This window comes from Chionomys nivalis, chromosome 22, assembly GCF_950005125.1.
Source record: "Chionomys nivalis chromosome 22, mChiNiv1.1, whole genome shotgun sequence".
In the NCBI taxonomy this organism is placed as follows: Eukaryota; Metazoa; Chordata; class Mammalia; order Rodentia; family Cricetidae; genus Chionomys; species Chionomys nivalis.
The window spans coordinates 29,951,033-29,968,720 of NC_080107.1; the positions used below are offsets into that span (position 1 = coordinate 29,951,033).

At 41.4% G+C, this 17,688-nt stretch overlaps 1 protein-coding gene across 2 annotated transcripts in view; it reads right to left on the reverse strand.

Moving 5' to 3' along the window:
- Positions 1-12,410, reverse strand: part of Acvr2a (activin A receptor type 2A) — a 77,861-nt gene extending 65,451 nt beyond the window's left edge. For both annotated transcript variants that reach the window (XM_057754466.1, XM_057754465.1), the window contains exon 1: positions 11,721-12,410. In XM_057754466.1, the coding sequence (XP_057610449.1) occupies positions 11,721-11,775 (55 nt within the window). In that variant the 5' untranslated portion in view covers positions 11,776-12,410. The remainder of the gene's footprint in view (positions 1-11,720) is intronic.
- Positions 12,411-17,688: the final 5,278 nt, after the last annotated feature.

The window sequence follows — 17,688 nt, forward strand, 5'->3', positions numbered from 1 at the left end:
TATGAAGAGAAAAGTAAGAATATAAAACATCATACAGACAAAATCTAAAGACAGGAGTGTCACAAAAAAAAAAAAACAGTAACCTAGCCTAGGTTTGATCATCTCTTTTGTGAGTTTGTCTGTTCAATGAGATGCTACATTGAAAGAATTCATATACATAGAAAGCCTGGTTGATGGGTTTGGGTTTTGATTTTAAGTAATACAAATTGGGGGAAAGGTGCCATTAAAAGTACTGGTAGCTGGAGACTCCCCAGCTTACACTATATGGGAACCTGCTTACTGGTCTCTCTACTCCTACCATACTTTCCAGACAGGTAAGAAAAATGCTAACATCTAAACCAAATCAGTTACTACTTAGACCTTTTTACTTCCCAGTATCCTCTGCATTTCACTCTAACTCCTGCCCCTGTGAGAGTCCTGTCCAATCTTACCCCTACCTCTTTCTGGAGCTCCTTCCTGAATTAAGTGTCTACTGAATTTCCACTTTGTGTCAGGAACTGTGTTATTTTCTGGGGTACTGTGATGAAGGAATGGAACCTCCTCCCATACTGAGCTTGCACTCTAGTAGTGGAATGTACAAATAATAAACAGGCAAAAAAGAAAAAAGCCAAGGTAAATAATTAGAGACAGCAATGTGTGTGACACAGGCAAAGTGTTGGGCTCTCAGCACCTCTTAATTTCTGAAGGCACACACAGTAATATATAATTACTTGATTCGCTTCACTCTATCTATACCACAGGAGCTCCATATGACATAATCATGCCTGTATTGTTCACGGCAGCACCTAACCACCTAGCACTGAATTCACTATGTAGCCACACTTAACTATAAAATGAATAAGTTATCAGTAGTATCCACTTTAATTTAGGAAGAAGTAAAATGGCATCTTGATGTTATTAAAGGTCAAAAAAGAGTCAATAGAAAAAGAATCTGAGTAGCATACTCTTTAAGTCCCAAATAAGCATATATTTAGAATACTGATGTTTGCATGGTGGTGGTGGTACTCACTTTTAACACTGGCACAGGGGAGGCAGAGGCAGGTGGGTCTACAGAGCCAGTTCTAGGACAGTCAGAGTTACAGAGAGAATCCCTGTGAGGAAAAAAAATTAGATAGATAGATAGATAGATAGATAGATAGATAGATAGATAGATAGATAGATAGATAGATAAAAGTGATGTTTTGTTTGGTGATAGTCTCCTGTAGCTCAGGCTAGCCTCAAAGTCATTACTAAGCCAAGTATTGACCTTGAGTTTCTGATCCTCCTGCCTACCTGGAGTAGATTATAAGCCTGCACCATGACTTTCTGTGGAACTAGGGAATTGAACTCATGGTGCTATGCTTCATGGGTAAGCATTTTACCAATTGAGCTACAGCCCCTTCAAAATATTTATTTTTAAAATTCAAAAACCAGTGGGACAGAAGAGACAACTCAATGGGTAACAGAGCTTGTTCCACAAGCAAAGGCCTGACATATGACTGCAAATGCTACAACCGCCACACAGCAGGTGGGGGTGGGCTGTGACTGACAGATCCTGAGAGCTCTCGGGCCAGAAAGCATCTCTGAAAGATAACAGTGCACACCTGAGCATCTGGGTCACTGTGAGACAAACCCACCCAGTCTCAAAGCAAGAAAGATGACAGCAACACAGGAGAAACACGAAGATCTACTCTGGCCTCTACATGCACACACACTAGCGTGCACATCCACTCACAGAATTCTCCATACACTCTCCATGGAGCACACACATATAAATCAAGTGAAAAAGCACTAACACTGTAGAGATAGAATCAAAAAGATCAGGAGTTCAAGACCATTCCCAGATACATAGTAAGTTTGAGGACAGTTTAGGCTATATGAGATTTTTGTGTGTATGTGTGTGTGTGTGTGTGTATACATATATATCAACTATGTTTTTAAAACATAAGTAGTTGGTACCTAAAAGACTTGAGAAGCCTTCCAAATTTACTTTTGCAAAAAAAAGTCTGAAAAATACCTAATATTTAAACATAGTTGTCCAAGAAAAGTACTTTAAATTCCATCATCAGCTGAGATAGATTTACCTCCATATTTTGTTTTTATTTTTGTTTTTCTGAGACAGGGTTTGACTGTGTGGCTCAAGATGGCCTGCTACTATGTAACACAGGAGGACCTCAAACTCACTACAATCTCCCCTACCTCAGACTATGCTACAACAAGGGGACTGTTTAGAACAAGAAAACCTGGTTTAAAATCAAAAACAAAAACTGCTATAACCAAAGGTTCTAGGGAATCATACAACTCTCTGGCACTCTATACTTACATTTCCGTTGGCTGTATCATTGTTAGAATATTATTTTGCTATAATTGCTCAGCAATTTAACTATAAATTTAAAAATATCTCCCAATAACTGAACCTATATTTTAAATATCTTAAACACTGTGTCCTAAAACTAGACTCAAAGATTACAAACATATGTTAATGTTATTCTGAAGCAGCTACTATGTTACAGAATGTATTTCATTTAATACAACTTGGTTTATATATTTGAAAATGTAATCTCAGAGTTTTAGAAACCTGCCAAGCTCTAATAATTCATCTATTCCAAGCCATCTTGGAATGTGTTAGATTACAAATGTGATGTACCACCTAAAACTCATAAAGATGTGAACAAAAGATTTCTTCTTCCTAATGGAAGTAGAGTAGAGGCAGAGTTTCACTCTGAAGCCTAAGCTGGCTCAGAAATCACTATGTAGCCTACACTGGCCTTGCAATCATGGAAATCCTCCTACCTCAGCTTCACAAATTCTGGGATTACATGAGTGAACCCTACACTTGTAGTATTTGCTTTGTTTTGTTTCTCTGTGTAGCCTTGGCTATCCTGGAATTCACACTCTGTTGACCAGGCTGGGCTCAAACTCAAAGAGATCCTCCTGCCTCTGTCTCCTGAGTGCTGGGATCAGAAACGTGTGCCACTGCCAGACAAGTGGGTTTTGTTTTGTTTTGCTTTGCTTTGCTTTGTTTTTAGTTTTTAGTATCAATCTTATGAAAGTTAAAATTTAAAATCAGTAATCCTAACTAGGAATGAAGGCTTAAAATGTTTAAAGCTCCAGGCTTTGTAAGAGGCATATTTTATTATAATATATAAAGAGTTGACATGTTCTAAAACAATCTGTCCCCACATGTGCAGCCAGTCCTTCTAGTTACTGTCTTCCTGCTTTGCATGTGCTTGTTTCAGCAACACTGGAAAATAAAGTTATACCTAGTAATATTCTAGAAAATTAGAGAAGAACTGTTTGATTCTCGGCCAGAAGAATGGCCTGCAGGACAGATAGGCTTCAATCATGAATAACACATACAAACTTCATCACACACCTTAGTCTACTTGGGTACAACAGTAGTGCAGTAATAAAATGCCTCACAACAATTAAAAACATAATCTAGATAATCAATAAGAGTAAAACTGTAACTATTAGAAGGTAACTATTATTTAACACCAACATTCAAAGCCATTAATGATCAGAATCATTACTAGACAACACATGGAGATAGATCCATTAGGGTCTCCCCTTGTAAATTATCGTTACATTTTCTCATGGATTTTTAGTGCCCTTTTATTTTTCTAAATTTACAGGTGTATCTTCATCACGTTTGCCATCTAAATCCATAGCCACCTAAGACACTTACTTAGCCATACAATATGTTTCTATTTACTTCTGGCTTGTTAGTTCTTTTTTTTTATTATTATTATTATGTATACAATATTCTTCCTGTGTGTATGCCTGAAGGCCAGAAGAAGAGGGCACCAGACCTCATTACAGATGGTTGTGAGCCACCATGTGGTTGCTGAGAATTGAACTCAGGACCTTTGGAAGATCAGGCAATGCTCTTAACCACTGAGCCATCTCTCCAGCCCCCTGGCTTGTTAGTTCTTTACTACTTGTTTTTAATAATGCCTTCGTCTAACTTCATCTTCACATTGTTACTCTGTTCTGTACTCCACATACAAGGACCTGCATCATCCAGCCCAGCCTCACCTCAGTTCCTACTCTTCCATCTGGATCTATGTCCTCAGTTGAGACTGTATCTCTCTAAGCAAGCAGAGCATTCTTCAACACACCAATCCTTCTCCTGGATTAGGTCAGAAATCCTCCATCCCACCTTGTCTTCCAGTCATTCTCAAGTTCATGATCAAGTAACACCTGTGTTTCTGAAGATCTTTTGTGGCTTTTCCTTCACATTCCATAAATGTCCTTTTAAATGTCTTTTTAAGGGCTGGAGAGATGGCTCAGTGGTTAAGAGCATCGCCTGTTCTTCCAAAGATCATGAGTTCAATTCCCAGCAACCACATGGTGGCTCACAACCATCTGCAATGAGATCTGTGCCCTCTTCTGGCCTGCAGGCAGAGTACTGAGAATACTGTATACATAATAAATAAATAAAATCTTTAAATGTCTTTTTAAGACCTTGTATTCCCAGAATTAGGACCAATTTCTGCCAGAAGCATTTCCTGAGTGAAAAACTCTGAAATCTCCCAAATTCAAAATGGTGCTAAAACAGAATTAGACTAATTTAAATAACTAGGCCAGAGGAAAGAGAGTTCAGAAAGTCAAGTCCAAATTCTCCCCTGAACAGTGCTCTCTACCCCACTCACTGGCTCATAATCTCTGCTAGAGGTTAATTTTATGGCCATATTCTTCTGCACATGGGTTTCTGGTACATTTTTCCATCTCCTTCAGACAGCACAGGGCAAAGGGAATGAGGGAATTGATGAACTAGATCAGTGTTTTAACAATTACAGTCCTTTAGTTGGTCACTGACTCAATGGAGCATACTCAACATTTTTTAAATGTAATTTATTTATTTATATGTATGGGTGTTTGGTCTGCATATAAGTCTGTTTACCAAGTGCATGCCTGATGCCCACAGAGGCCAAAAGAGATTGTCTGATCCCCTAGGATTGTGAGCCACCATGTGGGTGCTGGGAATTGAATCTAGGTCCTCTGGTATATCAGTCAGTGCCCTAACTGCTTAGACATCTCTCTAGTCCTAATACTTATCATTTTTAAAAATGAAACAGAATATAAAGATAAATAAAAGTATCCTTCCTATACACAGTAAGTAATTCATGAAGCTTTAATCTGACATACACATAGAGACACAAGGGAACTAAGTCGTGATACAATGTATAATTCTCATTGTGGATTATAGTTTAAAATTTATGAACATGACTGAGCTTGAAGATATGGAAGTATCTTTTGAAATCTACACAATTGAAATTCTAATAAAATGTTAAGTGAACAGAACTTTAGGATATCAAAACAATCACTAGCAAAATGTTTTTTTCTTAATAATATGTCACTATTACCAACTAATCCTAAGAATCAGAAAGCTTTAAGCGGCCATCTAACCTGAGTTCAGCACTTAATAACATAAAAGAAAATGTATGCACCAATCATGCAAAGACATTCCATTTCAATCACTAAATAAATATTTTCAGAGCACCTACTGTGCGCCAGGGTTGACACCTAGTTTAACCTGTGGTTAAAGGGAAACTTAAAAAATGAAAAAGCAAGGTAAGCACTGTAGTTTAAAGAGGAAATGGGCAAGAGAACATTTGCAGCAATTACTGAAGCTAAGGTCACTCAGAAAGTGTGAGTGAACAAAAAGCTACTACCTCAATAGTGGCTAGGTGGCAGAGAAAATATTTCTAAGGATAACACTTCTCAGTCTTAAAAAAATTATAGGAGTTAGCCAGGTAAAGGAGGAAGAACAACGCTCACAAACTCTCAAGGCACCTCATTCTGAGTCTGTATGACTGGAGCACTGAACTCATGAGAAGGAAGACTGACGACAATGTAGGAGAGCTTCCCAGACCCTCCTGGAAAAGGAAGATGGACCTCTGTGAGTTCAAGGCCAGCCTGGTCTACACAGTTTTTCACACCAGTCGAAGCTACACAGTGAAACGTCTCAAAACAAACAACTAAAGCCATTAGTGCTCACGTGCCACTTCTTAATCAAATCACTCTCTAAAGTGGGCATCATTTATATCCCCATTTTGTAGGTAAGAAAAACGGGGCACAAGAAAATGAGGTCAAAGGTGAAGATGTAAACCCTGTATAAACCAAGGAAATCTAAGTATGGAATGCATAGCTTTAACCACTATACCAAGGTTAGAAAAAGCAGGCAAAAAAAAAAAAAAATGATGAAGGCCTGTATATGTCACTATGCTAAGATAACTAAGTCAGTGAAAGTTTTAAGCAAAAATGGCATTCATTCATTCATTGTTTTTTTAAGACAGGTTCTTACTATGTAAACCAAGCCAGCTTGGAACTTGCTGAGATATCCCTGCATCTGTCTACCCTGTGATAGGACTACAGGCATATATACTACATATCCAGCCTCAAATTTCTTTCTTAATGAGAATAGTTTTTGGGGGGGCGGGGGGGTAAGTAGTAGCTTGGGGAAAAAACACATAACTAGTTAGTCTTGTTTGACAAGATGTTAGAGTTTAAGTAGGAAAGCCTGAGAGATGAGCTAGCATCAGAACCCAAGTATAACCACAAGGACATTTTTGTTCACTAAGCATAAAAATCTCTCAAATTTTTTTCCTAGGCCTACCATTCTATCAGTTCAAAAATTTCAACCTCAGAAAAGGACATAATTCTTTTAAGTCCCTGTATTACACAAAGCATAAGCACTAGATGCACAGATATCCATGAAAGTGACTAAGGAATCTGGTCAAGAATGACAGAATGTCAACTACTATCTACAATAGTTTTCTTGCCTTCTTCCTCTATACTCTATTCCTGGAACTTTCATCTTCAATAGTCAATTTTAAATCAATGTTCTGTCTAGACATGACTGTTATAACCTAACAGAATTAAATCTACCACAGAGGAAGTCTAATATGGGCCCATCAGTGGCAATAAATCCACTCACAAGTCTAGTCAAATCTTGGCTTAAACAGACAATGAATGAATAACAATAAAAGATTTTTCAAAGGCAGCGAAGAGTTAAGTAAAACTCTGAGTATGAAAAAGAAAGTAAGAACAATCTGAAATTCAAACCATTTGATTCGAAGTTAAATCCAGGGAGGGACACTATGTATTATGTGTATATGTATTATGCATACATGATAGTCCAAAATGCAGCAAATGAAAACACAGTGGGGAAAGACTGGGAAGGAGCTGGAGAGACAGCTCAGCAGTTAAGAGCACTGGCTGCTCTTCCAGAGGACCAGTGTTACATTCCTAGCACCCACATGAAGCCAACAGCTTGTCTGCAACTCCAACTCATGCACACATACCCACATGCAGACACATATATCAATATATAATTAAAAATAACAAAAATAATTTTTTAGAAAGGCTAGCCTCAAACATTCTGGGTTCTCTTCTGAATAGTACAATACTACATATTTTAAGAGTGTCACTGTGATTCTCATCTTGTCTAGCTAGATTAACTTTCTTAACCTAGAGTTCAAAACCAGGTATTTATTAATGACAATCAGGATTTAACCTTAAAAAGGACAAAGGTCTTTAAGGGACCATAGAATAGTACTTGGTGTGTCCTAAGTGAGCAATCATAACTAAAAGCCAGCTAATTATTCTCAAAAAATGATACACTCAAGAAATCATTTTTAAAATGTTAAAGTTAGGTAAACAAGAAATACCCTTGGAATCATTCAGGGAATGCATTTATTATATCTGCATGATATAAACCTTTCAAGCACCAAGTTTAGCACACACAGCCCACAGCCATGCAGCTCTGGGATGTCAATAAGGATAAAAAGGAAAGATCCTAAGAGGTGAGTATTATGAAAGAGAATACCAGATCAAAAATAAATATAGCTCAACATGCTGCCATGACCACTCATTCGTCATGTCCATGAGTATCAGTCTTCAAGAACAGTCAGCAAAACACTGCAAAGGAAGAATATTAGGGTGGAACAATACATACAACTAGAACTTATTTTCCTAATTCAATCATTCCAATTTTAAAAGACAATGAAAACTCTAACAAGGTCACCTGGAGATCACCAGCCTCCAGGACTAGTAACAGTTTGATGACTGACTTAAATAGGAGGGAGCCCACAGCTCTTTAACTAACACACTGAGGAATTTTTGTAAAAATGTATTTATTTACATATATGAGAACGCTGTCTTCCTGTAGTTCTACATGACAGAAGAGGGCATCAGATCCCGTTATAGATGGTTTGGAGCTACCATGTGGTTGCTGGGAACTGAACTCGGGACCTCTGGAAGAGCAACTAGTGCTTTTAACCATGAGCCATCTTTCCAGCCCACTCCTCATATTAATGCTTTTAAAGCTTAAGAATTAAAAAAAAAAAAAATGGTTTCTCAATCTGAGCACTGCTGACATTTTGAGCTTCATAACTCTTTGTTGTGGTAGCCGCCGTCCTGTACAGTATCCTGTCCTGTCTTCTACCCACTAGGTGCCAGCAGCATCCCCTCCCAAGTTTGGACAAAAATTTCTCCAGATGTCTCCAGCAAGAGACAAAAATCAGTCCACCATGAGAAACACTAGCTCAGATCATAAACACAAAAAAATTCAAAATGGGAAGAGAGAGGGAGAACTTGTTTTGGTTTTCATCTGGTCTGTATGTTATGGATTTGATCACATACGTGTAAGAGTTTTCTGCCTTTAAGAAACAAAGCACTGGGGCTGGAGGCATGACTTGGCACTTAAGAGTACCAGAATTCAGTTCCCAGCACCCACATAGGCAGCTCAGAACTAATTCCAGGGGATTTAACACCTCTGACCTCCATGCATTCAAGTCCACATACCCACATGCAGACACACCTACACATAATTAAGACTAGAAATCCACCCCCAAAAAAAGAAAGGAAGGAAGGAAGGAAGGAAGGAAGGAAGGAAGGAAGGAAGGAAGGAAGGAAGGAAGAAAGAAAGAAAGAAAGAAAGAAAGAAAGAAGTATTTACTACCTATCACTTGCTAGCCAACATTCAGAAGTAAGTCCTGGGCTGTCCTATCAGCTCTCCTTCCAGCCACACAGTGAAAACTAGCTATCAATATTCTATTTCTGCTCTTCTTTCTTGAGTATACTGACCATGCTATTGCCAGTTCACACACAATCCAAAAGAATCCTCAACTTGTAAGCCACTCAAATACCACAGGAACTTTAGCACCCTAGGTGGGATAAACCTTAAAACTGGGCAATGTTAAACTCATCCTCACATTTTAACAAATTGTGAGAACAGACACAAATTAACCATGATGTTTCAAAAAGTAAGAAGCAGATTTGTGTTTTGAAACAGACTCTGAAGAAGGATAAAGAGGAATAAAAAAAATTAAAAATCATAGGGAATCTGAAGGCATTCCAGGATGAGGGCAAAACTTGAAATGTTTCTCCTGGAATGAGAGCAAGGAGGAAATTATACACTTGGCCATATCCTACAGGAATAGTCTGCATAATCAGTCTCCACAGCACACACCATGGGATGGAAGCTGAAAAAACCAGACCACAAAACACTAAAAAAAAAAAAAAAACAGCAAGGATCTGTCTTTCCTGAACACCTAGAATAAACACGTTCCTTACTACTATTTCCCATTTGATTTTATTTTAAAGTCAGATACCCAGAAACAACCTGGTAATTTAGTAAATTACTTAATTCTAATAAAAATAGCCACCCTCTGCTTCCAGTGCCAGATTACACATTACACAGAAAAATCAATTAGAAAACACACACACACACACACACACACACACACACACACTCTTTTTCAGAGTGCATTTGCCTTGTAACAAAGTCCTTTTTTAAAGACATATCAGACATTTTAAGCAAAAAAAAAAAATCTTAATGTATCAGTATGGAGTATAGCTTTTCAAATTGTTTCAATGGATTACCTATATGTTCTGTAACAACAAAACCACTCTATTCAAAATTTTCACTATTAACCTGCAAGCCCAGAGAAAATAATAGTGATCGAAACTACCTACTGCTCAATTCTTCTTGCTCCCAAGGCAAGCAGGAAAAGCTGTAAGATCTGTAATGTCAGCCTGCTTTCCAATGAGTGATACCTTGCGTCTGCTCAAGAATCACCGCCTCCATCAATTAATGAGACTCAGGTGGGTTTGGGAAAGAATAATGTCTACAGTCCCTTGATCAGTGGCCATGATGCCCCTCCTCCTCGAGGGCAGATCAGAAAAAAAAGAGCTCTGCCCTGGAGTTCACCAGCCAGACAGAGAGGGTCAGAGGGAAGAAAGAGTACGATGGGAGTGAGAAACTACAGGGTTAAGTCATTTCACAAAAGCAAGATGTTTAACATTATCAAAGCCTTCATCCGTTTCAGACACCATTGTTTAGCTGCTCTCCAAACCGAGCACAAAAAGAACTGTCCGCCTGCCTTAAGCATGTTCCTTCTTCCATTTAAACAGACATGATTCTTTTGGTTAATCTCTGGCAATGATCGCCATTTCACAACACATTCAGCCCACCCGGAACTGATCAATACCACTACAGACATAAGACTAGACTTTATCCATTTATTAACCACAAGGAAATGTACCATTCAGCAAAATTCCATACATTACAAAAGATTCTATTAAAAGGGGGGTGGGGTGGGGAAGACGGACACACACAACACACACACAACAGAGAGGTACACAAAGAAAAGCCTAGCACCTTCCAATTTCCCTGTGACATAGGAGGTAACGACAGAGCCACGAAACCTGTCAAACTGTCCCCCCACCCCTATTCTTGATCACAGTCTAGTAGATATACACCGAATATTTACAATGAAGGCATTCGTTGTGACTTTTGAAGTGTTTCCTCCTCGAACTAACTCTCCTGCTAAGTGCATCCGCACACCTTGCAGCTAGACGTGGGCATTTCCAGAATTTCAAGTACAAAAGCCTAGCCTTATTTCAACCACTGGTTGCAGCCACACAACGTCCTCACATAGTCATTTTTTTTTTCAGATATAAAATGGCCAGAGGATTCTCCTAACCTCGAGCTAAAATACATCTCACAAGAACAGCCCGTTTAACAGTGAGCACAATCTCACGTGCCCTGTTCTGAACGGAAAACAATGCGTCGGTACGAGGCGTTGAAAAGAAGTCATTGGTAGGTAAGCAGAATCCTCGGCTGAAAGAGCACCCAAATGGTGGGCGAACGCCAGCACACACCAACACACGGCAGCACACCTCTTCTGCACGGGGTTACGGCTAATACTCCGACAACTCCAACTATTTTTAACACTACTGGACAATGAAGTTGAAGAAGACGTGAGAGGAGACCTAGATTAAATTCCTGATAGGATGCATTGTTTCTCACAGTCAAAATTAAACACCAACTCACTCGATCTCTGTCTCGATATTCACCGGTGAAGCACTAATTAGATGTCGACCAGAACCGGTCCTTGTTTTGGAAAAGCTTAGGCTAAATGACATTTCGGAATACTCGTTTTGGGTCTCAACCTTTACATAAATTTTCACTTGTGGTATTTGCGGCTTAACAGCAACCCAACCAGCGCTGTCATCGAGTGTTATGGCCACAAACCATGACTTTCTCACTTCCACAACAACACAGCACTCAATCTATCAGCTCGCCAAACCAACCCAAAACAAGAGGGATTCATGGAGGTTTCCAGATTATCAGGGCTGCGGAGTCGGGCGCGGGAAAGCCTCGGCCGCCCGAGAGCTGCCCGGCCGACGGCAGCCGGCCACAGCCCCGCCGCGCCGGCTCCTCCACCTACCTGAAGAGCAGGAGATAAGAAAGACGGCGAACGCCAACTTTGCAGCAGCTCCCATTTTCCCGAGGCGCCGGGGAAGCCGTAGGAAGTTCTCGCTAGATATCCAGTTCCCCGGGTCTTCCTCAGAGACAAACCTCCTGGTGTAAAATCAACCGTCATAAAACATATTCGGAAGCCCCGAGATGGGGGGGTGGGGGAGTGGATCAAAAAACGTTCACGGGGTTTAGGGGGGAAAAAAGCACAACAATTTAAAAAAAAATGTACCACGGAGGGAAAAACCGCCACACACACGCACAACACGGAACCAAACAACGAAAAGCCAACAACAACAAAAGCGGGTTGAAATCACTGTCAAAATCACTGTCAGCTCCGCTCGCCTCTCGCGTCTCTGCGAACAAAACGCCTGGCTGAGGCGACGAGACGGCGGCGGCGGCGCCCGCAGCCGCCCGGACGGTCCGGGAGCCGAGCTGCTCCGACGTCCGGACCGACCTTCAACCCGGACACCCAAAGTCCGCGGACCACGCTAGCCGAGCTTGCGGCGGTGGCGGCGCGAGGCGGCGGTGAGGAGACGGCGGCGGGAGACGGCGGCGCAGGACGCGGCCAAGTTCTGGTCCAGGCTGTGGCTCCGGCTCCCGGCTCCCGGCTCGGCCGCGTTTTTCGGTCTCCTGGCCTCCGCCGGCCCCGCCTCCTACACTTCCGGTTCCGGCCCGAAGCTGGAAGCCAGGCGCGGCGGTGAAACGCTCGGCGGCGGTGGCGGCGGGAGCGGCGGCAGGGCGCAGCGCGCGTGCCGGGCGGCGAGCGCGAGGAGATTGCCCGGGAGGCGGGGCGAGCCGGAGGGGCGGGGCCGGAGCCCGAGCCCGATCGCGCTCTGCGAGGCCTGCGGGACCGGAGACCCCGAACCGCCGGGACGGGGGACCCTGCAGGTCCCGGCCGAGGCCCGGAGGCGTCCGGCGTGCCCAGCGCTGTGCCCGCCCGAGCGCGAGAGCCGTGGCGCCCGAGCGGGATGGGCGACGCCGAGGCCGGCTGCGGCGCCCAGCCTCTCCTCTGGGGGACGCCGAGGCCGCGCCGAGCTGCTCCGAGTGGGCGGGAGCCGCACCCGCTGCTGCCGGAGCGAGCTAGGTGCTAGCGAGCCGGCCGCGCCCCGGCCTCCCAGCGTTTGTCTTTGGGCTGCGAGAGAAAAGCAGCAAGAGCTGTCCGCCAGGTCAGGACACCCTCGCCAGTGAGCGCGACGCACGTTTCCCATACCTTGTGTACACAAAGCATTGTGTTGCAAACAGGTTTGCTCCTAATTGGTTTGAAAATCTTGCTAGGCTTGAAGTGAAAACGGAAGATTTCGATCAGTCAGAGAAGTGGATATTATCAATCCTTAGCCTCTTGTGAGACCGATTTTTTTTTTTTTTACCCCGTAAGCCTTATTTATCGGGTGTCCAGTTAATCACCGAAACAAATCCAAAATGTTAAAATGTGACCCCTTTCTCCAGAAGCTCGACTCTTTGGGGATGTTGGAAGTTAACTATATCATGCAAAAACAACTGATAGAGTCGATAGGTCATCATTTACCATAATTTAGTAAAATCAAGGGGGAGATTTTGCTCTTTTCCCCCACTTTTTCCCAGCGCCTGAAGAATCTGACAGGAATGGTGTCTTGGTAAACAGATAAATTCCAAGACCTTCACCTTTTTTTCTTAATACAGTATCTTCTGTGTACTATACAGTGTTTGGAGATTTTTTTATTATTATTAAAAAGGAAGCAGCTTTAGGATGAGTAATTAATGTTTTAGCCAGCTCTGATTCCCACATTTTTCCACGAACTCAACCTTCTCACTTGCATTTCTGTTTTCTTTTTCTCTTCCCATAAACTACTCTGTATTTCTGTCTATTAAGTACATCCTATAATTACCTGCCTATTTCTCTGACTTGTCGGGGTTAACAATCACCGTGGCTCTTTAAACTCTCTCCAAGATTTCCCAGTTCTCAAGCCCTGCTCAGAATTTGATTGTATTATGCAACAAAATCCCAAATTGGTCTTCAAGATGCCTCAGTAATCTCATGTAGTTCTGCACACATTTTGAGCTGGCCAAAAATTAAGAGTTGCCACAAACTGTTGTGAAATGGAAGAGTGTATTTGCTCTAAAACCAACTGCTCTCTATTCTTTCAGGGATTTGATGGCTCGGGCCTTACTGTTGTTTTATCATTTTCTTATTTCTTGATTGCTAAAACAAAAGCAAGTGGAATAACTAGTAATCGTTGAAAATATAGTCTTTATCTTGCCCCTTACTTGCTATATGAGTGAACATAAAATCATTTTCTAAAGTAATTAAGAAGAACTTCAAGAGAAATTCATAACTAGAACATTCCTGTTTAACAAAGAGTTAAACCCATGAGAAAAATTGCTGACATCCTGTAACAACAGCTACGTATTCTGTTCTTAAACGTGCTTTAGGGAATTATTGGGGCAGGACCTTGAGTAGCTCAGGCTGACTTTGAACTCCCAAGATAGCCTAAGATGGCCCTGAATTTCTGATCCTCCTGTCTCCACTCTGTAATTGCTGGAATTACGGAAGTACACTACCATGCTGTGTTTATGTGGTCCTGGGCATCCAACCCAGAACCTCATGCGTGTTTACTTAGCAGCCATCCTGAGCCCAAAAATGTGTATTTTTTTAAATCCAGAAATAATGACTTAAAAAGTTTCATTCCTGCTACAGTTCCAAAGCTCAGACTGAAGATAGAAGTAGCTGAAACTATTAAGTCTGCTTTTCTTTGCTCCATATTTTATTTTTTTAATATTTTTTAAATTTTGACAAATTTCAACAAATACAGTGTATTTTGATCATACCACCCCTAACGCTCCCCTCCCACTTCTCCTAGGGCCCCTTAATAAATGACTCTCCCTCATTCATGTCTTTTCTCTTAAATACAGCCTACTGAGTCCAATTAGTGCTGCCTACATAAGCATGAACAACCTACCAATAGCCACGTCCCTGAAGAAAATGACTCCTCCTCTTATTAGAAGCCTTCAGTCGCCATTGGCTACAAGAGCCCCTCCTCCATCCCTCGAGATTGGAATTATTGCCTGGCTTGGTCCTTCCAGGGTCACGGTAGCTGCTGTCACTTCCATGTCACGTCCAGAAGATAGTATTTCACAGCACTCCGTCCTCTGGCTGTGCCATGATGTCCCTTGAGCTTTATGGGATTGGTAGAGATGTCCTACATTTAGGGCTGAGCACCCCGCAGTCACCTACTCTTTGGCACTCGGACTAATTACAAGTCTCTGTTATTCAGTGCTGCCTGCTGCAAAGGGAAACTGCTGGCCCAAGTTGAGAGCCGCACTAATACATGAGTATAAACACTATTTAGAAGGGGTTGACGGCACTTCTGTCTAACAAGGCAGCAGGACTAGGTCGTTCCAGCACCGCTTGGGTCCTCCTGGACCGTGGGCTTTCGACTAGTTTGCAGTCGTCATCGTTTATGCCCCAGCAATGCTTAAGCCTGCCTGCATGGACAGCCCGTTTATGGTGGTTCTCCAGGTGTTCCTATCTACACGTAAGGAAGAATACAGCATTTGTCTTTTTAGGCCTTAGTTACCTTATTTAGTATAACACTCTCCATCTGTTTTTCTATAAATTTTATAATTTCACTTGTAGAGCACAGTGCAATTGTTCTGATAATTAACTTAAATTGTCAACTTAACCTAGAGTTGTTGTAATAGGAGCGGCGGGCTAAGTTCCTGGCACCCGGCCGCCCGCACGGCTAGCTTTATACCCCGAAATAATTACACGGAAACTGTATTCTTTTAAACACTGCTTGGCCCATTAGTTTTAACCTCTTATTGGCTAGCTCTTACATATTGATCTAACCCATTTCTAATATTCTGTGTAGCACCAAGAGCTGGCTTACCAGGAAAGATCTTAACCTGTGTCTGTCTGGAGTGGGAGAATCATGGTGACTGCCTGAATCTGCTTCTTTCTCCCAGCATTCTGTTCTGTCTACTCTGCCTACCTAATTTTCTGTCCTATCAAAGGCCAAGCAGTTTTCTTTATTAATTAACCAATGATAGAAAGATGACTCTCCTCCATCATAGAGTCATCTGGGAAGAGAGTTTCAGTCAGGGATTGTCGACATTGAGTTGGCCTGTAGACATGTCTGTGGGGGACTTTTCTTAAATCCATTGAAGTGATGGCTTTGCTAGTGCCAGACGCACTCTGCAGACTACTGGGGGAGAAAAGTCATCAATAGCCTTACTTACCTGGGGCATTGCATGCTACACTATCAACCTCACAGGCAAAATGTGCCGACTGAAGCAAAAGTGGCTTATGGGGGGAAAAACAGTAACTCTTATGGTGGTAACCAAGTGCATCTTGATTGGTTTTGAGCCACATTTTTCCAGAGGGATTTCATGCTTGGTATGTGAACCTGGTCAAAATAATACAGCTTGAGGAAGTTTGTAAGCCCTAATGGAGAAAGTACATCAGTTGTTTCGATGGATGAAAATGTTGTGCCCATCAGATTGCATTTTAAATACTGACTTCTACTCTCATAGATTAGTGCTGCCGTCAGCTTTGGGTCAGAAAATCTTTCTACAGTGGGAGGTAGTTACTGCAGAAACCCACATATGGATAAAGTAATAAGTGACTCTTAAATACTGGATCCTAGAACCCCTGTGTCTAATCCCAAGCTCGTGGAACATTGCAGAAAAGTTAAACAGAAAGAATGTGCTAGAGTAAATGGTGAAATGTTATGGTATGCAGTCCTATGAGCATGATTCAGCCTTTGTACTCATGAACTCAGAGCAGCAGTCACTACCTTAACAAGACCTACACATGACTGAGCATATGATCGGCATACCATCATGAAGAAAAAGGGTCTCTCTCAAGGATCTGCTGCAGTTAGTGGGAAAGAGGGAAAGACACTTTCTTTGGTGGTATAACTAAAAAGTTACCTGTACTCCTGAAAATAACCCTACATCTATGATCCTACAATGACCCTAATTAAATTAACTGGGTCACAAAAGAGAAGTGGAATGGGGATGAGTTGAGAAGAGGAAGGGATTTAATAGGCCTTAGAAAAATGCAAGAAAGGGTAATAGAGTTGTAAATCTGGTCAAAATACATTGTTTATATGTATAAAATAATATATTGTATTATCTATAATAATACACTCCAATGAGCTTTAAATATAAAAGAAGAAATGATGGAAGTGATAGTTCAGAAGATCGACACTATTCAGATATCTCATTGATATCAGTGAGATACTTAAGGGGATGAATTAGAAGGACAGGACCTAGTATCAAAGAATAAAAGTTAAAGTGTTTTTAAGACTTGTCCAATAATAACAAAGCTGAAGACTAAATGATTGTAATGATTGACAAAAATGGCCATTGGTAATAAGGAAGACCATGTCTACCTCTTTGTGTGATGTGGGATTCCTCTCTGTATGCTGTGAATATGCTTTATTATCATTGGTTAATAAAGAAGCTACTTTGGCCTATGGCAGCCAGAATAGAGCTAGACAAGGAAAACTAAACTGAATGCAGGGGAAAAGAAGGCAGAGTCAGGGAGCCACATAACTTTTGAAGGAGAAAGAAGCCGGAACCTTACTGGTAGGCCACAGCCTCATGGTGATGCATAGATTAATAGTAATGGGTTGATTTAAGATGTAAGAGCTATCTAGGAATACACTCTAAGCCACTGGCCAAACAGTGTTGTAATTAGTATAGTTTTTTGTGATTATTCGGGTCTGGGGCTGGGAAACTAAAGTGCAATTTCCATTTACATTTGTGTACATCCCTATTTGACTTACCAGTTTTAAAGAAAGCTAAGCTGCATAACACTGTAGTTTTATAAAAGGAAAAACTGAGTGTCGAGGAAAAAGCAAAGAATAATATTTCTAAGTAGACACATCCTAATTCATTGTCTTCTGTTTCAAAGATTTCTATTACTTTTTAATGACTTGTGCGTTCATGTCTGC